General features: G+C 37.9%; 1 protein-coding gene across 3 annotated transcripts in view; it reads right to left on the bottom strand.

Moving 5' to 3' along the window:
* Positions 1 to 17,227: 17,227 nt before the first annotated feature.
* Ccdc148 (coiled-coil domain containing 148) overlaps positions 17,228 to 24,095 on the bottom strand; it is a 293,794-nt gene continuing 286,926 nt past the window's right edge. For all 3 annotated transcript variants that reach the window (XM_004651862.2, XM_045147876.1, XM_045147878.1), the window contains 2 exons: positions 21,880 to 22,020; positions 17,228 to 17,488 (listed from right to left, as the gene is read on the bottom strand). In XM_004651862.2, coding sequence (XP_004651919.2) covers positions 17,342 to 17,488; positions 21,880 to 22,020 — 288 coding nt within the window. In that variant the 3' untranslated portion in view covers positions 17,228 to 17,341. The remainder of the gene's footprint in view (positions 17,489 to 21,879; positions 22,021 to 24,095) is intronic.

Here is a 24,095-nt window from a genome sequence, read left to right as displayed (position 1 = left end):
CCCCACAATGTAGCTCTTCATTTTTTCTGCCTCCTCTTCTGTGATGGTCCCTAAACATTAGAGCGATGATATAGATGTCCTATTTAGTGCTGAGTACTCAAGAGTCACTTATTCTCAACGCTTTGACCAGTTATGAGTCTGTATTAAGCACTTCCCACTGCAAAAAGAGTCTGACCAAGGCTTAGAGGAGTACTAATCTATAGCTATAAACATAAATGTTTAGAAAGCAATTTGACAGCATGTCCATTGGACAAAACAACAGTAATAGATTTCCCATTACAGTCTATGACTTTATCACCAGCTTTAAAGTTTGCTGCATAGGTTTTCACCTGCGGAGTGAGCCTCAAATCTAAGCAGAAAGCAGTTGATTACCCTCATAACGGGCATGCCACTACTGCACCCATAGGCACATCTTGATTGTCTGGCAGCATGTAGGGTCCACAGGTGGGATTGATATTAATGACTTTTCTTCCTTTGGCAGCCTGCATAGCACCTTTGGCACTGTGACAGCTAGCCAACAGGGAGGAATCTTCCAGCTAGGTTGCAGCTTGATTTCCTTATATCCTGCAACTGAAATGTATGCTATCTTCAGCAATAAGGTCTTACCATCTAGTCTTTGTAGGCAACCAAGAGCAATGGCAATAGCCTGCATTGTTATGGGACCTCTGGAGCCTCTCTAACCAATAAATCATAGAGAGGTATCCAGCACCTGGCATTGGGATTTTCATTTAATAACCTATGATTTCTGGATGCAACATTATCAACCCATGTAGGTTACCACTGTTCAAACTTTGGTTTTTTTAACTATATTTTTAAGTAGCTTACAAGTAGTAGGCTTCCAAATGGCTTTTTCATACATCTTCAATTTTGGTTATGCCTCCCACACACACTCCAGCCTCTTCCTTCATCCACCTGGCTCCTCCTTGCTATAAACTTTACTCTCCACTATTCTCACCCCTATTTTCATATCACTTGTGTTTACTATCCACCCATGCACCAAGATCTCTTCATCCCTTCACCTCTTTCTAGCTTCCTGTTTTTTATAGACATTTAGTTCTATATAAACACATAATCTACAAATTCAGAGTTCTGCATGTGAGGCAACATGTACTATTTGTCTTTCTGGGTCTAGGCTGTCTCATTCAGTATGATATTTTCCAGTTACATCCATCTGCCTGAAATTTTCACAGTTTCACTTTTCTTTATAGCTGAATAAAGTTCCATTGTGTATATATGTGTCACATTTTTATTATCCAGTCATCAGTTGATCCATCCCCCACCCCTTCTTTTTTCATTTGCTATTGTGAACAGAACAGCAATGCAAATAGATGGGCAAGTAATTCTTTAGTAGGATATAGACTATTCTGGATGTATGCCCAGGGGTGCCACCCCTGTGTTCCTGGGATGAATCCCACTTGATCAAGGTGGATAATGCTTGTGATGTGTTGTTTGATTCAGTTTGCAAGGATTTTGTTCAGGATCTTTGCATCTAAGTTCATCAGGGAAATAGGCCTATAGTTTTCTTTTCTTGGGGCATCTCTGTCTGGTTTTGGAATTAGGGTGATACTAGCTTCATAGAAGGAGTTGGGTAGCTTTCCCTGTTCTCTAATTGTGTGGCACAGTTTGAGGAAGATTGGTTTGAGTTCTTCCATGAAGGTTTGATAGAATTCAGCTGAAAAGCCATCTGGACTCTTCTTTTGGGGGAGGTTTTTTATTACTTTTTCAATCTCAATGAGTGTGATAGGTTTGTTTAGCAGATTAATATGCTTTAAGTTTAGCTTTGATAGATGGTATGTGTCCAGGAATTTATCCATCTCCTCCACATTATCCAGTTTTGTGGAGTAGAGGTTTTTGAAATAAGTCCTGATGATTCTCCCAATTTCACTTATGTCTGTTGTGATCTCTCCTTTTTCATTTTGAATTTTGTTAATTTGATGTGTCTCTTTTTTGCTTTATCAAATTGGCCAGGGGTTTGTCAATCTTCTTTATTTTTTTCAAAGAACCAGCTCTTTGTTTTGTTAATTTTCTTAATTGTTTTCTTAGTTTCCATTTCATTAACTTCTACTCTGATCTTAATTACTTCTTTCCTTCTGGAGCTTTTTGGGTTGGATTTTTCTTGCTTTTCCAGTGCCTTTAGGTGGGTGGTTAGGTTATTGATTTGGTATCTGTCTTTGTTATGAAGGCATTTAGTGCTATGAATTTTCCCTTGAGGACCGCCTTCATTGCGTCCCATAAGTTTTGGTACGATATGTTCTCATCGTCATTCATTTCTAGAAATTTTGCAATTTCATTTTTATTTCATCCACTATCCGTTCATTGTTTAAAAGTGTGCTGTTCAGTTTCCACGTGCTGATGGGATTCTTGGTGGGTCTTTTGTTGTTAATTTCTAGCAATATAGCATTGTGTTCTGATATCATGCAGGGAATTATGTCAAACTTCCTAAATACATGGAGGCAGGCTTTGTGACCCAGTATATGATCTATTTTAGAGAATGTTCCACGGGCTGCTGAGAAGAATGTGTAGTCTGTGGATTTGGGATGCAATGTTCTGTAGATGTCTCTTAGTTCCCTGTTGAATTTCTGTTTGGATGATCTGTGTAGTACTGAAAATGGTGTATTGAGGTCCCTAACTGTGATGGTGTTGGTGGTTATTTCTGTTTTATTGGCAAGTAGGTTTTGCTTTATGAACTGTGGTGCCCCTGTGTTTGGTGTATACAGATTTATGATTGTAATATCCTCTTAATGGATTGTTCCCTTGATAAGTAGGAAGCGGCCTTCTTTGTCTTTTTTGGTTTGAAGTATATTTTATCCATATATTATTAATATAGCTATGCCTGCTTGTTTATTATTCCCATTTGCTTGGAATTTTGTTTTCCACCCTTTCACACTGAGGAGGTGTCTGTCTCCAGTGGTGAGATGGGTTTCTTGGAAACAACGCATTGAGGGATCTAATTTTCTGATCCACCCTGTTAGCTTGTGTCTCTTGATGGGTGAATTAAGGCCATTAATATTTAGGGTAATGACTGTGAGGTTTGATTTGATCCCTGCCATATTGTGTTGTTATATGTGGTTTGGTGTTTTCATGGTCTTTGAAGTTTTTTGTGCCTACTCTCAGTTTGGTTATTGTGATCTGCTTCTTGTAGGCATTTGAGTTTAATTATTTGATTCTTCTATGTGGAGAATATCCTGAAATACTTTCTATAGGTTTGGTTTTGTATCCATATTTCTTGCACCATCTATTATGAGGTATACTTTTGCTGGGTAGAGTAGTTTGGGTTGGAAGCCATAGGTTCTTAGACTTTACAGTGTTTTATTCAAGGCCCTTCTCGCTTTCAGTGTTTCCATTGAGAAGTCTGAAGTAATTCTGATGGGGTTACCTTTAAAAGTGATGTGCTGTTTTACCCTAGCTGCTGTTAGGATTTTGTCTTTGATGTCAATGTTCAGAGTCTCAATGACAATATGTCTTGGAGAGTTTCTCCTTTTGTCCAATCTGTTTGGAGCTCTGTTAGCTTCTTGTATCTTGATGGGCCTTTCTTTTGAGAGAGTGGGAAAGTTTTCTTTCGGTACTGGGGAATTGAAGCTGGATCCTTAGGCTTTGCAGGAAAGTATCTTAACTGCTAAGCAATTTCTCCAGCCCCAAATAAATATATTTTTGAAAGTTATTTGAGATTTCTATGATTTTGTAATGTAGGCACTGAGAACTATACATTTCCCTTTTATGACTGCCTTCATTGTGTTCCTCAGGTTTTGGCATGTTGTTTTTTCATAAATTATTAAGTCCTAGGAACATTTTTTCTGTCATGATTTCTTCAATGACCCATTCATTATTCAGTGATGTGGTTTTTAGTCACCATGAGTTGCATATGTTCTGTCATTTTTCTTGCTGGTATTTTCTAGCTTTATTACATTGTGGTTAAATACATTAAAGGAGTAATTTCCATTTTCCTATATTTATTGGGACTTGCTTTTTATCCTATGATCTGTTTTAGAGAAAGCTCCATGGATTGCTCAGAAGGAAGTATATTCTGTACTGTTTGGGCAGAATGTTTTGTAAATGTTAGGTCCATTTGATTTTTTTATGCCCTTGAACTCCAAAATTTCTCATTTATTTTTGTCTGTTGACTGTTACTGAGTGTGAGGTACTGAAGTCATCCATTCTGTTATTACTGTTGGAGTTAATCTGTGACTTGTTTTATGAAATTGGTTGTTACCTGCATTTGGTACACATATGTTTACAAATGTATTGTCTTTTTCACGTCCCCTTGATCACTATGAAGTGACTTTTAAATATTTTCTTCTGACTAGCCTTTGTTTGAAGTCTATTTTGTCAGATATTAGAATACCAACATCTTGTTTCCTGGTTCCATTGGTTTGAAATACCTTTTCCTATCATTTTGCTCTAAGATAGTATCTCTCTCTCATTGTGAGATGTATTTCTTGGAGATATCAAAACAATTGATCCCATTTTGTAATCCAGACTTCTAGTTTGTGTCTTTTGACTGGAGAACTGAGGCCATTGATATTAAGAGATATCATGCATTAATTCCTTTCATGTTGATTTTGTTGTTTATTGTTTTAATTATTTACTTAACTATTCTAGCATGATTCATATTTTTCCTCTGTAGTCTCTTAGAAGTGTTTATTCTTCTCTTCAGTCCAAAGTATTCCTTCTAATCCTGTCTTTAGAGCCAGTCATACAGTTCTTTAGCCTTCTTTTATCATGAAAAGTTTTTCTTTCTCCTATTATGAAGATGGTTTTGTTAGAAATAGCAGTCTGTATTGGCATGTGTGATCTTTCAGAACTTGAAATACTTCATTTCAAACACTTCTCACTTTTAATGTTTCCATTGAAAAATTATCTGTAACTCTGATGGGCCTGTTTTACATGTGACTTGGTTATTTTCTCTTGTAGCTTTCAAAACACTTTCTTTTTTCCCCCCCCAAAATTTAGTGTTTTGACTATAATATTGCTTGGGGATTTTTTTTTCTGTTCCTGTCTGTTTGGTGTTCTGTATGTTTCTTGTACCTACATTGCACCTCTGTCCCAAAATTTAGGAAAGTTTCTTCTACGTTTTATAGAAAACATTTTCTATGCCTTTGGCATGAATTTCTTTTCCCTTTTCTATGCCCATAATTCACAGATTCCATCTTTTTACAGTGTCCCAAATATCTTCCATGTTCCACTAAGTTTTTTAAAAAATTGTCATTGTCTTTGTCTGAATGATTCAATTTCCCTAAGTTGACTTCAAGCTCTAATATCCTGTTCTCCACACAATCCTTTCTATTGGTGAGACTTTCCACTTAGCCTTTATTTGATGATGTATTGAATTTCTATTTTTCAGCTTCATTTCAGTTTGGGGTTTCTGCAAGATTTTTCTTTCTTTATTGAATTCTATTTTCATATTCTAAGTAGAACTCCTTATTTCATTGAGCTTTGTTCTCTTAGAATTCACACAGTTTATTGATGTCCTCTCTCAGTTTTTTGGATATATTTATAGTTATTATTTTGAATTCTTTGGAATTTTAGCTGTTACTCTTATTGAGGACAATTATTATGGTATTGGTACTTTTTGGAAGAGACATATTGTTTTGATTTTTTGTTTTGAGGCAAACCCAACAGACTGGACTTTTTTATGCAAGAGAGCAAGAGTGACAGCAAGGATTACAAAGAGAGAGAGAGAGAGAGAGAGAGAGAGAGAGAGAGGGAGAGAGAGAGAGAAAAAAAAAGAGAATGAATTGGCATGCCAGGACCTCCAGCCACTGCAATCAAGCTCCAGATGTATGTGTGCATATGTGACTTTGCGTGCTTGGATCACTTTGTGCATCTGATTTAAGTGGGACCTGGAGAGTTGAGCATGGGTCCTTAGGCTTCACAAGCAAGCACCTTAACTGCTAAGCCATCTCTCCAGCCCTGTTTTGATTTTTCATGTTACTTGTATTTTGGGACTTATGCATATGGAGTTAGGTCATTGGTAGAGTTTTTAAAATTTTATTTCAATAACCTTTTTTCCTTAAGTGGAGGTGTTCACAATGTTTAAGTGGAGCTAGCCTATTAAGGTTGAAAAGGAAAGCTTTAGGACATTGAATTTGGTAATTGCTTCTTGTATATGGCACAGAAAGAAAATAACGTAACAAAGAGGGAAGGGAGGGAATGAGAGAGAAGAAACAATTAAATACATACATAAATGAAAGAACCTTGGACTTCATCAAAAGTAAAATGTCCTGCACATCACCAGGCTATTACTTTCACTAGGGTAAAAAGTGAACCCAAGAAGTTGGATGAAATATTTGCTGATTATACATCTGATAAAGAATTCAGGGCTGGTGAGATGGCTTAATGGTTAAGATGCTTGCCTGTGAAGCCTAATGACCCAGGTTCAATTCTACAGAACCCATGTAAGCCATGTGCACATGGTGGCACATTCATCTGGAATTTGTTTGTAGTGGCTAGAGAACCTGGTGTGCCCATTCTCTCTCTTCTAACTTCTCTCACAAATAATAAAATATTTCTTTGTAAAGTTAAAAAAAGAATTCATATCCAGGATATGTTAACATATCCTACAACATAAGGGCAACAATGGCAAAGTAAACAACCCAGTTAAAAATAATATTTACAAATGACCAAGAAGTAAAATGATTCCAGTATGATTAATCATTAGATAAATACAAATCAAAATCATACTAAGATACAAAGCACATCCACTATGATGACTACTGCAAAGGAAAAAAAAAAAGAAACAGAAAACAGAATAAGTGCTATGAAGACTATGGAGAAATTGGAATATTTTGCACTATTGGGAATATAACATGGTGAGAGTGCTTTGGAAAATCATTGTAATTTCCTCAAAAAATTAAACATATATCATTTATTGATGGCACTTATGGGTATGCACTCAAAAGAACTAAAAGAAACTGAAATCAAACAGATAACTACATGTGGTGGTTTGATTCAGGTATCCCCCATAAACTTAGGCATTCTGAATGCTAGGTTTCCAGCTGATGAAGGTTTGGGAATTAACACCCCCAGGAGGCAGTGTATTGTTGGGGGTGGGCTTATGGGTATTATAGCCACTTTCCCCTTGCCAGTGTTTAGCACACTCTCCTGTTGCTATTGTCTACCTTATGGTGGCCAGGGAGTGATATCCAACCTTTGCTCATGCCATCATTTTCCCCTGCCATTGTGGAGCTTCCCCTCAAGCCTGTAAGCCAAAATAAACCTCTTTTTCCCAGAAGCTGCTCTTGGATGGGTGATTTCTACCAGCAATGCAAACCTGACTGCAGCAATACACATCAATGTTTATAATAGCATTATTCATAATAGCCAAAAAGTAGAAACAACATACTGTCCATCAACAAATAAATAACAACAACAACAAAATATATACATATGCAGTGGAGTATCATTTAACCTTGAAAAGGAGTAAAATTTGGACTTGTGCATACATATGTATAAATCATGAAAACAATATGTGAAATAAACCAGCCATACACCCTCTTTACACAAATACTTATATGATGTACTTACCATATGTAAATTCACAAAGCTAGAACTAGAATAATGGCTACCAGGGATTGAAGGAAGAGAGGTGGATAGTTTTTGTTCAATGGGTAGAGAAACTCATTTTGAAATGATGAAAAAGTTCTGGAAGGAGTGGTAATGCATGCATAATTATGTGCATATACTTAGTGTTCTTAATTGCACATTTAAAACTGGTTTGGATGGTAGCTTTCATGTTATATATACTTACTAAAAGTAAAAAAATCCATGTCATAAAAAACAAAAAGCTATAGAAATGAACCAGATTAAAAGAGTTTAAAGAGACACAATGACTAAAATCACTGCCCAATTTTACACTGGCTCCTAATACACAGAAAAATGCTACAAAGGCTAGTAAGGGGTCAGTGAATAAAGTTGAATCATGGAGTCTAGGTTAGAAGGCACTTCTCTATTTAGCTATTCTGTGCTTGTGTAAGCTGGCATTCTCACCCTTAGTAAGTATGCTTCTCCTCCTTTTTTTGTGTGTCCCTTATGTGTGACATCTTTTCATGGTGTCCCAAAGATCTTTTTTAAAAATTTTTTTGTTTATCTTTATTTATTTATTTGAGAGTGACCCACAGAGACAGGCAGAGAGAGAGAGAGAGAGAGAGAGAGAGAGAGAGAGAGAAAGAGAGAGACAGAGAGAGAGAGAATGGGTGAGCCAGGGCCTCCAGCCACTGTAAACGAACACCAGATGTGTGCGCCCCCTTGTGCATCTGGCTTACGTGGGTCCTGGGGAATTAAGCCTTGAAACAAGGTCCTTAGGCTTCACAGGCAAGCATTTAACCACTAAGCCATTTCTCCAGCCCAGATAATTTTTTTTCTCCTTTAGTCCATTTTTATTTTATTTTTTTAATTTTAATTTTTTAGTATTGACAACTTCTATAAATGATAAACCATAATAATTCCCTCCATCCCCTTTTTCTCCCTTCCCAACTCCATTCTCCATCATGCCCCTTCCTCCTCTCTATCTGTCTCTCTTATTTTGTTGTCATCATCTTTTCCTCCCATTATACTGACCTTGCGTTAGTAGTGTCAGGAACTGTAAGGTCATGGATATCCAGGACATTTTGTATCTGAAAGAGTGCAATGTAAGGAGTCCTGCCCTTCCTTTGGCTCTTACATTCTTCCATGCTTCATTAAGTGTTTAAAAATTGTCCCATCATAGACACCTTGCCCTCAAATGGCTCAAGGAAAAAAAAAAGCCTGTGTGTTGGCAGAAGATAAAAATAATAAACGGAACTGAATATGCATTGATTCTGAGTGAAAGGAAGTAGGGTCAGTTTCAACTTTTTCCATAACGTTGAAATTATTTCCAAGTAAAAGGTTTTCAAAACCTAGCCAAAATCAAGAAAAAAAGACAGAGAATTCCAGATGCGACAACAATTCGAGATGACACGCAAGATGTTAAGTAGCAAGAGAGCATAATAAAAGTTCTGCTGGAGGCAGAGAAGAAGGAAGCATCACAAATCCTAAAAGCTATCACTTATAAATGATTCTTGGAATAAGATTACGTTCATGTTAGAAAAGGAAATTCTTTTTGCTGACTACACTGACCCAGAATGACCAAATTAACAGAATTCTAGTAACTGTTGTGTTACAAAGAAGGTAGCAAGAAAATATCTGGTGTAGTCAGGCAAAAAGATCAAGTGATTGTCAGAGAAATGGAACCATATTACAGTAGGCCTCCTGGCATTTCATGTTAAAGGAAAGAGAAGGTAAATATAGTATTTAATTCGCAGGAGAAGCTGATTTGCAACTGTATGGAACTCCAACTGTTAGTAACACTTAAGAAATCTGACAAGATTGTTCCCACAAGTAATTCAGAAACAGTGTTCTAGAAAACAGGATTCAGACAATCAAATCATACTGGTATCAGGGCTGAAGAGATGGGTTAGCAGTTAAGGTGCTTGCCTGTGAAGCCTAAGGACCCTATGTTTAACTCTCCAGATCTCATGTAAGCCAGAGACACAAAGGCAAGGCAAATACAAGGTTGCACATGCCCACTATGTGGTGCAAGCGCCTGGAGTTCAATTGCAGTGACTGAGGCCCTGGTGCACCAAATCTCTCTCTGTCTCTTGCTCGCTCTAAAAATAAAATAAGAAAAGAAAAAATATATTGTGATATGAGCAAAAATATATTGACATAAAAAAGATGAAATTAGTGCCTAAGGGAGAATGCATAATATTTTTGTAACCCCTGACAGTAGACACAACACAATTATAACAAAAGATGTCATATGTAGCCAAAATTGTTATTGTTTTTGTCATATTGGTATTTTATCTTAAGACTATAGTGTGTAAAAAGTTAAGATAATGGAATGAGTAACTGTGTCATATTTTCATATCCTTGCCATTAAGCATCAGAATATTCTGTGAGGAAAAGAGAAAATATAAATGTGTTGGGCCTTGAAAGGCCCAGGCGTGAGGCCTAGTGGAACTTCCTGAGCCTAGCTAAAGTTTGGTGATCTGCCTCAGACTCAGCAAGACGCCTAATGGCTTCTGGCCTGCTACTTCCACGCAGGAGTTGGAATTATCATTTCAATAGTCACAGGTTACTATTGGCCCTTAATTTTCCCCCATCCTAAAATCCCCGCCTTCGTCCCCAACATCTTATAGGCAACTGCTTGTAACACTAAAGCGAGTTCCTGTGAGTTCCTGCTTTCACAAGACCGCCGACCCAGTGTGGTTTTTCTCCGGTGGCTAGGAGAGGTCTGAGTCATCTGATGCTCATCTCCTCCTCAACACCTTGAGAGGAACCAGCGGGCCTGGTCCTTCCCTCAGCACTACCTGCCCCTGCCAGCAGAGCCCGGCATAAATATAAAGTTGAAATTTTCAAGTAAAAGCCCCATGGAACTTGTATGAGAAGTAGCAGAATAGACTAACATAATACTACATCTTTATGTGTGTGTGGGGGTGTTGTTTGTATATATGTGTGTACTCTAAGCAATGCTCACAGAAAAGGTCTAGCACAGAAAACCAATCCAGTAGCACTGTGGATCTTTACCATCCCAATTTTGGTCTTGAAATACCATTTCCCAACAGTATCCTGAGCTTGTTAGAGAAAAGATGGATCTAGGTCAGGGCAGTAAATGCTTTCTATGGGCATGAAACAAGTTGTCATGCCACATAACAAATGTGACAGATTTTAAAAGATGGCTACAGAAACTTCTCCTGTTTCACATAATTCTCCTGCAGTGGGGCCAGCCCTGGTCACCCATCATCCATAAAGTGAGGCTCATTTCTCAAACCTCTCATATCTGGGAGAGTTCATGACTACCTCGAGAAGCATAGAGGAAGAGAACTGGGTCACTTTCAGATCTTCACAGGCCTGGAAGCTTGCTTTCTGTATGCTTGCTTTCGGAACATTTCATCTTGGAACCCAGCTACCACCCTATGACAAGCCCCAGTCCTATGGAGAGTCACATGTAGCTGGGCCAGTGACAAACAGTTGAGCTCTTAGCCAACAGCCAGCAACTGCAGCCAGCTGTGTTGATTAGTCCCCTTGGCCATCCAGCCAGGCTGAACCTTGTGGTGACAACAGCCTCAACTAGCAAATGTTGCAGAGTATTGGATTGGACCGAAAATGCCACCAGAGAGTCAGTCTCCCAGTCCCTAGAATATGACTATGTTATGTTATATAGCAAATCAAGGTTACCAATAACCTGATCTTAAAATAGGTAGCGTACCCCTCAATAGTGTGAGTTCCACATACTCTCAAGACTTCTCACCAGCAGAAAAGGGAGGCAGAAGAGAAGCATGGAGGAATGGAATGTGAAAATGATGAGACCCGGCATAGCTAGTCTTGAGCCAATGATCGCATGCAGATTCCAGAAGCTCAAATTACACAGATCCTGCTCCAGAACCTACAGAACGTCATACACGCCTGCTGATGCCGACAACGATTCTAATTTATGACCTCCCTAAGTAGAAGACAATGACATCTTGTTTAAGCCTCTAACTTTGTGGTAATTTGCTATAGTAATGATAAGGAATTAATAGAGATTCAACCCATAGGATATGAGGGAAAATTTTTCTTATATAGTAATAGATAACTGGAATAGCAAGGGGGTTTTCAAGTCTATCAGGTTGTCTAAATAGGAGTTATGACCATTGGACAAGAAGGAAATAATGTGAGCATCAAAAATAAATACCCTTGGGTTGGAAGGATGGCTTAGTGGTTGAGGCATTTGTCTGCAAAGCCAAAGGACCCAGGCTCAATTCCCCAGGACCCACATTAGCCAGATACACAAGGGGGCGCAGGCATCTGGAGTTCGTTTGCAGTAGCTAGAGGTCCTGGCACACCCATTCTCTCTCTCCTTTCTCAGTCAAATAAATAAACAAAATATTTTTTAAAAAAGAAAAATTACCCTCTAATAGACTGTAAGATTAAATAAATATACAACAAAATTGATCATCTTTGAAGAATGTCAGCAAACCAACCTTACTATTTTGAAATCTTAACAAAGAAATATTTTAACTACATCTTTTATACCACCAAATAACAGATAAGGAAAATGTTTTGTTTATGCTAGTTTCTTAGCTAATAAAGAAAGCACTGGGGGCTGGAGAGATGGCTTAGCAGTTAAGTGCTTGCCTGTGAAGCCTAAGGACCCCAGTTCGAGGCTCGGTTCCCCAGGACCCACGTTAGCCAGATGCACAAGGGGGTGCACGCATCTGGAATTCGTCTGCAGTGGCTGGAAGCCCTGGCATGCCCATTCTCTCTCTCTCTCTCTCTGTCAAATAAATAAATAAATAAATAACTTTTTTTAAAAAAAGAAAGCATTGATTATATTAGAGAATATTTATTTTTTTTAATCTATTTTTATTTTATTTATTTTTTATTAACATTTTCCATGAAGAGATTATTATAGGGTCCATAATTAATGGCTTTAAGTACTGATAATTGTTGGGGCAAAAATTGCCAAAAGTACCCTGTGATAGTTAATCTCTGGTTGTCAACCTAAAAGGATTTAGAATCATCATGGAAACCAATCTCGTGGTGTGATTTTCTAGATTAGTGCCCACCTTAACTGTGGGCAGTGTTGTTCTGTGGCTGGGATCATGGACTAAATATACGGGAGAAGGCTAGCTGAGCAATGGCATTCATGGCTCTATTGACTTCTACCCCACTGAGGTGAATATGTGACAGTGGCTTTCTGCCCCTGTCATGTTCCAGCCCTCTCCCCCTCCATCCCCTTGCCAAACGAATGACTCTACTTTCTGGAATCCTAAGATGAAATAAATCCTTTCCTTCCACAAACTGCTCCTGATTGGGTTTTTTTGTCCTACCAACAAGAAAGTAACCTATACATTTGCAAAGGCCTAGCCTGGCAATGTATGTGGGGGAATCTACCACCACTGAAGTGATCTAGGGGAAGAAACTGAGTCTTTGATCCCATACAGTCACTAGCAAACACAAGCGACAGAGAACCAAGAAATGCATTAAATGATACCACAGGGGGCTGGAGAGATGGCTTAGCGGTTAAGCGCTTGCCTGTGAAGCCTAAGGACCCCGGTTCGAGGCTCGGTTCCCCAGGTCACACGTTAGCCAGATGCACAAGGGGGTGCACGCGTCTGGAGTTCGTTTGCAGAGGCTGGAAGCCCTGGCGCGCCCATTCTCTCTCTCTCCCTCTATCTGTCTTTCTCTCTGTGTCTGTCGCTCTCAAATAAATAAATAAATAAGTAATGATACCACAGGGATGAAGTGTGAAGTTGGAACCAGGAAATTATCTGTGTAAATTTTCTGATTTCTTTAATAAGTTGCAAGGGTGATAAAGAAAGGTCGGGAGCTTATTCATTAAAGGACACCTCCCCTCCAAATAATCAAATAGTAGACCTACAGTGTTTTAGGATGTCCTCTTGAGTGTCAACAATGAAGACATATTAAAAATATATAAAAATAGAGATTAAACCTAAAGATGGTATTCCTGGAGTACTCCCACATCTAGAAATGATGTGTCAGAGATTCAGCAAAGAAGAACAAGGCCCAGGCAGAGAAGCCCAAATGGGCTGATATCACATCAGTCAAAAATTGCCACAAAGTCAATAAAATAGTTAACTAGTTAAAAAGCCATCAGTCTTGCCAAAATTGAGTTTGTTAGGAGAAAGCTGTATTGGAGTGAGGGACAGTAGCTAGATGATTAGAAGAGTGTCCACATCAGGAGTCTATAGCAACTCTTCTAACATGTTTCCTGAGGGGAGGAGAAGACATTTTCTCAAACTTGCAAGTCTTCACTGCCGTCTTCCTCCTTATCCACTAGAGGCAATCACCTTGACTTTATTTTTACTTGTTTTCTTTTTATTATTTTGCCACCGATGTATCCATAAGCAACATAGGTTACTTTGATAGGTTTTGCACTTTACATAAATGAAATATAACACAGCTTAAGATTTCTGCACCTGGCTTCTGTCACTAAATATTCTGTCCATGTTGATAAATCTTCATTTTCTTTCTGATATGTAAGTCTATGGATGACTATATCAGTTTTTAAATACATTTTACTATCCATGAATATTTGGCTGTTTTAATTTGAGAATCCCAGCTTGTAAACATGTATAGAGAAGATTCTCAAGAGCACATTAAGAATAAAGTTGCATGGCTCCGGGAATTTTTGCCCAAGAGGGGGCAGAAAGAATGTCAGAGCCACATGTTGGGTCATGATATGCAGAGACATTTATCCTACCCATAACTGTGGGCTAACTCCACAATGCATGACCCATATACCTCAACAAGAAGGGGTCAAGGGGAGGGGGTAGGTCACGGATGAGCTTAATAATGGTACCAAACTGACTGTATTTGCTGAATACAAGACTAATTAATAAAAAATTTAAAAAAATAAATAAATAAAAGAAAATAATACTTCAATGCAGACAGCAAGAAAAAAAAGAATAAAGTTGAAAAATTAAAGGGTATAAATATTTCCAAACTTAGTAGACAAGTCCGAACCTTTAAAAACAAGTTTAAAATTTTAATTTATTTATGTGTGTGTGTGTGTGTGTGTGTGTGTGTGTGTGTGTGTGTGTATGAGTACAACAGGGTCTCTTGACACTGCAGACAAATGCTCATCCAGTTGTATTATTTTCTTTTCTGAGACAATGTCTCATTTATCCCAGTTGGTCTGCAACTCATGTAGTGAACTCATCTTCCTACCCCCATTTCCCAAGTACAGGGATTATAGGCATGTGCTACCACATTTGGCTTATTTGAGACATGATTTCATATAGCCCAGACTGACCAAGGACTGGCTATATATCTGATGATCTTGAACTCCTGATTCTCCTGCCTCTACTTTCCAAGTGGTAGGATTATAGGAATGAGCCACCACATCCAGGACTCCCTGTTTTTCTGTCACTTTTTCTTTTTTTCATATATCTTATTTATTTTTGAGAGAGAAAGGAGGAAGGGAGGGTGGGAGACAGGGAGGGAGGGAGGAAGGGAGAGGGGGAGAGAGAGAGAGAGACAGAGACAGAGAATGAGAATGAGCACGCCAGGGCCTCTAGTCACTGCAAGTGCTGCCTTGTGCATCTGGCTTACATGGGTACCGAGGATTGGAACCTGGGTCCTTATGCTTCCAGGAAAGTGTGTTAACCACTAAACCATCTCTCCAGCCCCTCTGTGACTTTTTCACAGTGAGATATCTTATTATTCCAGTTTAGGGGATGTGTACTTGTATTTCATTGGGGGACTTAGAGTATTTCCATCTTTTATGTTTAGTAACCATGTGGATTTCAGATTGTTTTATTTTAGTTCATTTAAAATATGGTCAGCTCTTGCTAATTTAATGTCTCAGATTGAAAGTAAGTGATAAATAGTATTTTACTTTTCTGAACCTCTTTCTTTATCTTTAAAATGGCAGAAACCATAAGGTCAATCTAATGATCAAATAAAACATGGAAAGCACATATTGGTACTGAGCATTCAGTTTGTACTCAATGGATGATAATGATTATTAACACTATTTTTAAAAATAAAGAAAATTATCAGGATCTGGGTCTGAGCATAGCCAATAACTAGACTTTTGTCCAAATCTCAAACCATGTTTTCAACAAAACCACAACATGAAGTCTTGATTTCTTTCTGAATGCCATTACCAGCTCTTAGGGTATTAAGAAAAAGTAAAAGCATTGATACTTAATTTGAATGTAATCTCCTGGACCTCAGTATGGATATCCATGTTGGTTAGGACACACAGACTCAACAGTATCCATGTCTTGTCATTTGGACAGAATGAGCTCCAACATAGTAGGGATTTGAGGGGTTATGGTCAGAGGTCCATCAAAGAACAACATGGCCCGAAGAGACACCCCAAGACAAACACCAATACCCACTACTCTTGCCTCTTGTTAAGGACTCCTTGCTCTGTAAGAGGAGCTATGATGATGTAAAAATCTGAATTAGAATAGGATTAGAATGAATTATAGAATGTGGATGGTTGTTGTGTTTATTTATTTTTCCTACAGAGTCTTGTGAAGGCTTGCTCCAAGAGGCAGGAGTTATTTTATTTACTCTCATGATACTGTGAACTGATTATTTTTTTTGAGACAGTTTCTCATGTAGCCCAGGCTGGCCTCAAACTTGCTATGTAGCTGAGGACCCTCCTGGTTCCACCTCCCCCACCTCCACCCTGAGTGCTAAAATTACAAGCATATGGCACCACACCTGGGATGCCTAGGGCTTTGCGTATGCTAGACAAGTACTCTATCAGCTGAACAATACTGTTCAGCCTAGTTTTTCTGCTTTTCACATTATTTCAGTAACTATCTGGAGACAGAAGCCTTTGGACAGGCGGCTTGGAAATACAGGGAGGTACAGGAACAGAGCAGAGAGGAAAAGGTGGGCGGCTTCCTGCTACTGTTAGTAACAACCTCAAGTTTTTTGTTGTTCTTTCTGTTTTCTTGAGATGGAGTCTCACTCTAGCTCAGGCTGACCTAGAACTTACTCTGTAGTCCAGGCTGGCCTAGCATTTACGGAGATTCTCCTACTTAAGTCTCCCAAGTGTTGGGATTAAATTAAAGGCATGAGCTACCACACCTAGTGACAATGGCAAGTTTTAACAACATGTATTTCCATGCTGTAACAACTGCTTTTTAGAAATGGTCAAGAATTTTGCTTGTATTATGTTTGAAATACTCCTTTTCTATAAAATCATCTGAGTAGTTTTTAGATAATGTGGAACTGTCAATAACATTTCAAGTATCATAGAATTTTAAGTATTCCTTCTAAACAACCACAGAGACATCTTTTCTACCTAAAATAGGTATTCCCATGCTTGAAATGCTAGTTTTAATTTATTCTTAAAGAAAAATTTGCAAAGTGAAATTGGATGACTGGTTTGCAGTAAACATGATGTATCAAATTGGTTTCTAAATTTGGAGAAAGGCTGACTCTCCTCTTACAATAGTCAAGAGATAATACAAGTATTAATGATAATGATGCTTCCATAATTCAAAATCCAAGTTTTGAAATAAAAGTGGAAGTGAATGTCAGCAGGTAAAAGCCAGGTAACATAATTCTTACAAATGGTTACTCTGAGCTCTTTTCATGGTATAACAGGCTTCAAAATACAATTTACTAAATGCTAGTGTATATTACAAATGCCCATATTTAAGTTCCAATATCTTGGTGAATTTGGTAATATTAAATATAACTTAAAACGTTTATTAAACAGTATGTAAAACTGAGAATCATAAAAATTACAAAGTTGTTTAATAAATGCTATGATTATTTTCAAAAATTAGGATGTGGTAATTATTGTCATTCATATAAATGTTTTCAAAGTAAAACCTAAGTTTACATCTGTGCTCTAGATTTTAAATACAGTAGACTCCATATCCTTTCTTGGAGGTTTTTGAGGGTTAATTTTTGGTAGCATCTCTTTGGCATATGATGTTTTATGAAGTCCAGCTTCTCGAAGTGCTAACTCGAAGCGAAGTCTAGGGTCGGAGATTATCTGAAGACATAAAATACAATTTACATAAATAAAAACTCATTGAACTTAAGTAAATTTTATCATTTAGTTTCATATTTTTCCAAGTTGCATAATTTGCTTTTGTTGGCTAGATGACAATAAATTCTATTAATAAACTGTACTTTTAAAATAAAAATATCTAGATCTTTTTGGACATTATCATTTTTCAGTATGTTACTTATTTAATATAGGTTAACAGAATATCACATATTAGATTAAATTAAATTCTAATACATTAAAATTATTGAAAGATGTGATACAAATGACTCAGTACTTGGGCTAGAGAGATGGCTTAGCAGTTAAGCACTTGTCTGTGAAGCCTGAGGACCCTGGTTCAAGGATCGATTCCCCAGGACCCACATTACCCAGATGCACAAGGGGGCGCACGTGTCTGGAGTTGGTTTGCAGTGGCTGGAGGTCCTGGCATGCCCATTCTCTCTCTCTCTCTTTGCCTCTTTCTCTCTCTTTTGCTCTTAAATAAATAAATAAAAATAAACAAAATAATTAAAGATAAAAACAAAACAAAAAGCCCAAAGACTCAGTACTATTACTGACTTATTGCTAAATCATTGTTAAATAAATGTACTTTAATAAATAAATTAACCTTCTAAACATGTTTTTTTTGCCTTCTAAACATCTTTTAACAAGCATTTTAACCTCTCCACCAGTTAACAATAAGCAAATTAAGTTTAAACCATGGTGACTACTTTAAAAATAAAATGAATAGAACCACCTTCCAAGACAAGATTTCTATTTCAAACAGAACTAGAAAATCCCTCCATCATTCTAATGTTAATTGGGAGAAGACATACAAGTTGCTTAATTTCTGTTCTCATTTATAGTAGACTGGACCTTATTCCTCTTCCCTTCCTATGAAAATTAAATGTCACACACTGCTGGTCATGATAAGAAGGTGGCCATATATGGATTTCACCTAATGAGGTATTTTATCTGGATTTGAAGTCTCCCAAGATGACGAGGTCATAAAAGCTGTTGAAACAGTCTTTCCCTCAAGAGCACCTTACCTGAATGGAGTAATAAGGAAGTTTACAGGTACAGTGGCAGCATGTGATCACTGCTGTATGAGTAGTAAAACATGTCTAGTGCTAGGGCCTTAAGGGTCTTCCCAGTAAGGAGAGACAAATGAGCTAACTTTGAACTCCAATTTAATCTTCATAAGCTGGTGGGGAGGAAGAGAGATGCAGCTAGAAAGGAAGGCCACACAAACAGCAACGTGAAGTAGGTTGATTTAGGGATCAGAGGAACTTGGACAGAATACTGGGTACCACTGAGGAATACTGGAAAGAAAGGACACCTCCACATTGGGATTGGAGTTGAAAAGTATGGAGGCTAGACCAGTGAGGTGGTGTTTATTTCTCCTTTTAGCACAGACACATTTGAAATTATTACATTCTAAAGCAATCTACCTTTAAAATGTCATCACTATAGTTGCATGGGAAGATGGATCTGGTCATAAATTCAGAATAAACTAAGGCTGTAGGGAAAGAAGAGATGGAGGGTCAGGAGTCTACTGTGTTTGTCTAGACATGAAGTAATATACATGCCTAAACTTAGCTGATAGCAGGGAGGAGCTAACATCAGAAACACTCTAAAGGGAGAATCAGTTGCAGCTTGGATACTGATCAGACACAATGCTCGGGCAATGGTCAGTGAGAGGTCAGGAATAATCATGGATTTATGTCTGAGGATCAGCGCATTGAGCGTAGGACCCTGGCTTCTCCTCTCCTGCACCCCGTGTATTCTCCCTGTTCATTCTCATCTGTTCCCAGGATTCATGATCCATCTGTGATCTCTGTGCTACTAACTCCCAGATATGTTCAGGATTCACCTCTCTTCAGCTCCAGGGTTATAAAGGTTAAATTTTGTTCAATATGATATTTTTGATTAAGTAGCAAGAGCAGAACTCCCTCCTCCACAGACTACTGCTCTCCAGTTCCCCTCCCCAGAGACAGATGATCAGTCTTGTAAATGTGCAGGAGATATCTTTAGCCTAAACATGAAAGGAACTAATTCTCCTGCTTAAGCTTGTTTTTCTTTCTTATATGACAGTACCACAAAACAGCTATCATTCATTGAATGACTCCTGTGCACCAATCAGTATTTGATATAGGTGATATTTATTTTTTTCTAATACTTACAAGGACCTTGTAAATAATTATTTACAAGATGAAGAAAACAAAGGGGTTAAAAGTTTATATAAGTGACTCCAGCCAATAAATGGAGGATGTGGATTTGGATCCATAATGCAGGCTCCTTGCTGCATAGCTTGGACTCCTCCTCATTTTCTTTATCCTCTTCCTCTCCCAGCTACAGCCTTCATGACCCCTTCACCACCACTTCTTAGAGGATTCTACCATCTTAAAAGAACCTTACCCTACCCCATCTCCACACTCATCAGGACCCACAGCTAAAACATGAATGGGATTACATAACTTATCTGCTTGGCTAAAGGGCAGTGTCTGTGTGGTAAGCCTACATTTCACAATTGGTCTTGAGTCCATGCTTCCAGTCTCACATCTCAGCCCTTGTTGGTTCACTCTTGTCACCTACTTTATACTGAGCACATCCAAGAAAGGGCCTCACCCTTCTGCATGGTAAAACCCTGAGTTGCTTGATTCTTCTTGATACTATTTTACCTCTGAGTCCAGTTTTTCAGACTCCAGCTGCCCTCTCTACTTTGGCAGCTGGTATCAGGAGATGCCCACACATTTTTAGAACTAATCCCTCCGCATATACACCCCCATCTAATTTTTGTTTTTTATGGAAACCTTGAATGAATTTTGTTACCACTGCCCTAAATCCTTGACTAAGCTAGTGCTCAGACTCTTCCTCTATCATACCTCCTCTAACCTCCCAGTCAGGGTTAAGCATTCTCCCCATCCTCTTCTCCATCATGGAACTGATCTAGCCCTTGTCTACTATTTCCGTACATGCTACTTTCCCTCTTAACCTGGGTCCTCAGTTTACTTCCAACAGACAGGATCAATCTATCTCATTCAGGATGTAGCCTATTGCTACATCTCACATAGAGTCAGAATGGAGTATATATTTCAAAACAATTTGCTCAACTAATGAAGGAATTCATCTTATTATTCTCTATCATAGCAGACACACATAGCAAAGGCACTGTAGATTCATTTGGCAGCGGTATTTTCCTTTTTCTTTAAAATTCATTCATATGCCCTCCCTCTCATCCTCTGTGTATTCATTACAATCATATAAAAGGTCTTTACTATTTTTACATTTTTATTTATTTGCATGTGGTGGAGGAAGAGAGAGAATGGGCACATCAGGACCTCTTGCCACTGCAAATGAACTCCAGATGCATGAGCCACTTTGTTCATCTGGCTTTATGTAGGTACTGGGGAATTAAATCAGGGATAGCAGGCTTTGCAAACAAGCACTTTAACCACTGAGCATTCTCTCCAGAACTTAAAAGATCCTTTAAATGTCCCATCTCAGTTTGAAGCACAGACTAACCATGAAATCTAAGTTCCTACAAAATGGTTTATTACTAGTTTTTCTATAGAAAATATTTTATCATTAGTTCTGGTGATATAACTATTGACATTTTCTTCTGTGTTACCCCATCAGTTTTTTTTAAATGGGGCTTATGTTATTAACTTAAATATAAACTCTTCATGCAACCAATATAGTTTATATTTAAATTATAAAACAGTAACTTGTAAATAAAACTTTATAAAATTATCTTTTACTTGAAAAAAATTATCTTCAATGATAGATTCATAAAATTTTCAGGTAAATGACTTTTCCTGTAGTCCCCATTTTTCAATATTTAGATTTGTAGTAATCATGGGCCACCACTTAAAGTAAAAATCAGGTCTGGGTGTGGTGGTACATGTCTTTAATCTTAGCACTTGGGAGGCAGAGGTAGGAGGATCACCATGAGTTCAAGTCCAACCTGAGACTACATAGTGAATGCCAGGTCAGCTTGAGCTAGAGTGAGGCACTACCTCGAAAAACAAAAACAAAACAAACAAACAAACAAAAAATCCTGGCTGGAGAGATGATTCAGCAGTTAAAGTACTTGCCTGCAAAGGCTAAGGACCCAGGTTTGATCCCCCAGTACCCATGTAAAGCCAGATGCACAAAGTAATGCATGTGTCTGGAGTTCATTTGCAGTGGCTAGAAGCCCTGTTGCACCCTTTCCTTCTCTCCCTCCCTTCTCTTTCTGCCTCTTTCTCTCTCTTACATAAATAAATCAAATATTAAAGTAAAAGTCAGGCTAGCTTGTAGTACATAGGTATTTAAATGTAAACACTAAAAATGTACTATCATTCTTCCATCTTCAACATGGATCCTGCATCCATTGTGCTGGCTCCCATAGTTACCTGCTGCTGATTGTATGTGTTCAACATGAAGAGTGGCTTTTGGAGAACAAACTCTTCTTCCACTGCAGTCCCTGTCCTAGCTTTCCACGCCACTGTGTCTGACATCATTCGAACAGGATCAAATTGAGCAACAACAGCCACCTGGAAACAGAGGTCTTATGGACACGCAGAAACAGGTAGATGCAAAACAGTTTGGGTAACATTATGAATGCTTAATGACCACTTTATCAAAGATCAAACCTGAAGGAATATTTAAAACAGGCCAGTCCTAGAGACTTACAAAGGATTTAAAAGCAAATGTCAAACAAAATACTAAAAGGCCATAATCATAGTCACAATTATGATTAATTTCACACAAAAATTTATCTGTCTGCTAAAAGTCATAAGAAATCTTAGGTAGAAATTTGCATATTCAATCACTTTGAAAAATGACAAAAGTCAACAAAGAATTCATATTTTAGCAGTTAGCAATCTATGGCTATGGTAACAGCTATATGATGCTTTCTAGAAGGTTCAGTCTGATTAAGCTAAAGCTAGAGCTTCAATCATGGTCAAGTAGAATGTGTTGTGATTCCTGGATAAGATGGATGCATTTCCACTCTAGCAGGCACTGAAATTTCTAGGGACTGTTGTCAACAACTATTTCCCTTCCTGATGCAAAACTGCACAGGCATTTTAACATGAATGCCCTTGTTCTGTATAATAACAATAGTTCAAACCTGAATCTTAATGAAAAGAAGCTACTAATTTTGTAAATTATATGCACCATTAGTAACACCTGTGTGTTAATTCTGCAAGCTAAGAATTAGCATGCAGTAAATGGTATTCTTAATGCCATTTAGAAACTGTACTGAAATAACTGGAAGTTAAACATTCTTTAATTATTATAGGCTTCCTAGCTAAAACATTTCATATTGCGATTCTCAATAATGATTGCAGACAAAGGGCACAGATAGTTTTTCTTTCAAAGGATGAGTAGCTGGAAAGAATTCTCATCATGTGCCCTCTATAGTTATCAAAGCTGGGTATTTGCAGTAAGAATGTGTAATCTAATAGTGACATTATATCTTGTCTCCAGAAAGATGCAGTACATAATTATTTGTTAATGACTGAAAAATTTGATTTATTTTTCAGATCTAGGATGATCAAGACTATGCTCTGAATTTCTCTCTATAGCCTGTGACATCAAAGAAGGAAATGGTATAAGAGCTATCTTCTTGTAAACACAACCAAACTCTCACTTGAATAGGCCTCCATGGGTGGGATCCCACCTGACACTTGCTGGCTATGTAGCTTTGGGGAAAGCACCTAACCTCTGCAACTCCTCTGCTTTCCCTTTCATAAAATGGGGCATTATTAGCAGTGGCTTCCTAGGGTATTGAAGAGATTAAACCAAGCAACACTGAAGAGACTTTGGAAGAGGACTATATACTTAGTAAATACTCCCAAGTTTGAACTCGCATTACTACAAACCTATAAAGCAGGTATTATTATTATTGTTCCCATTTTTCAGATGAGAAAATGGATCTGAGGGAGGTTAAGTCAATGATCAAACCGTCCTTTGCTGGGTTGTCCCATGACTCTGCATGGCCTCCTTTCACAGAAAGGAAACTAGACAGTAGTTTTCTACTACCTGGGATTTTAGATTTTATGAGTTCAACCAATTACTGTGGGTTCAAAGGCCTGAGAAATTACCAATAAAACTGTTTTACCACATTTACGTACTTCGTAAATTCCTGCTTTTGCCATGTACTATCTACTTTCATTGATTTTTGCCCAATTTCATTTGGCAAGGTAATAGGAGGCTTTTGTTCCTCTACAAATAAGGATATATTTTAAAAAATGTTAGTGATTTGGATTTTCTGCAAGTTCCCACACCCCAGAGGATTATCTTGTTCCACATTTTTAAGCACAGGGAAATTGAATACAAGGAGAGATTCACTGTTATCAACAAATATCATTTAAATAACACACTAGAGGTGCCATGGACATGTCTTGGGATGGCTTTTCAAATGACACTGATAGAGCTCTTTTAATGTATTAAGAAATTGGACCTGGTTCAACATAAATCTAAAGGTTCTCACAATTGAAGATCTTTGTCCCCACATGAACAAGGGACATTGTGCATAGTAGTTATTATGAACTACACTCCTGTAATCATAAAGAACATTTAGAAACATTTTTTTAAAAAAATTCCAAGCTTCCAAATTAAAACA

Source organism: Jaculus jaculus, chromosome 4 (assembly GCF_020740685.1).
Source record: "Jaculus jaculus isolate mJacJac1 chromosome 4, mJacJac1.mat.Y.cur, whole genome shotgun sequence".
NCBI lineage: Eukaryota > Metazoa > Chordata > Mammalia > Rodentia > Dipodidae > Jaculus > Jaculus jaculus.
The sequence above is the reverse complement of the archived record's forward strand: the minus strand, read 5'-3'. Positions and strand labels throughout refer to the sequence as shown.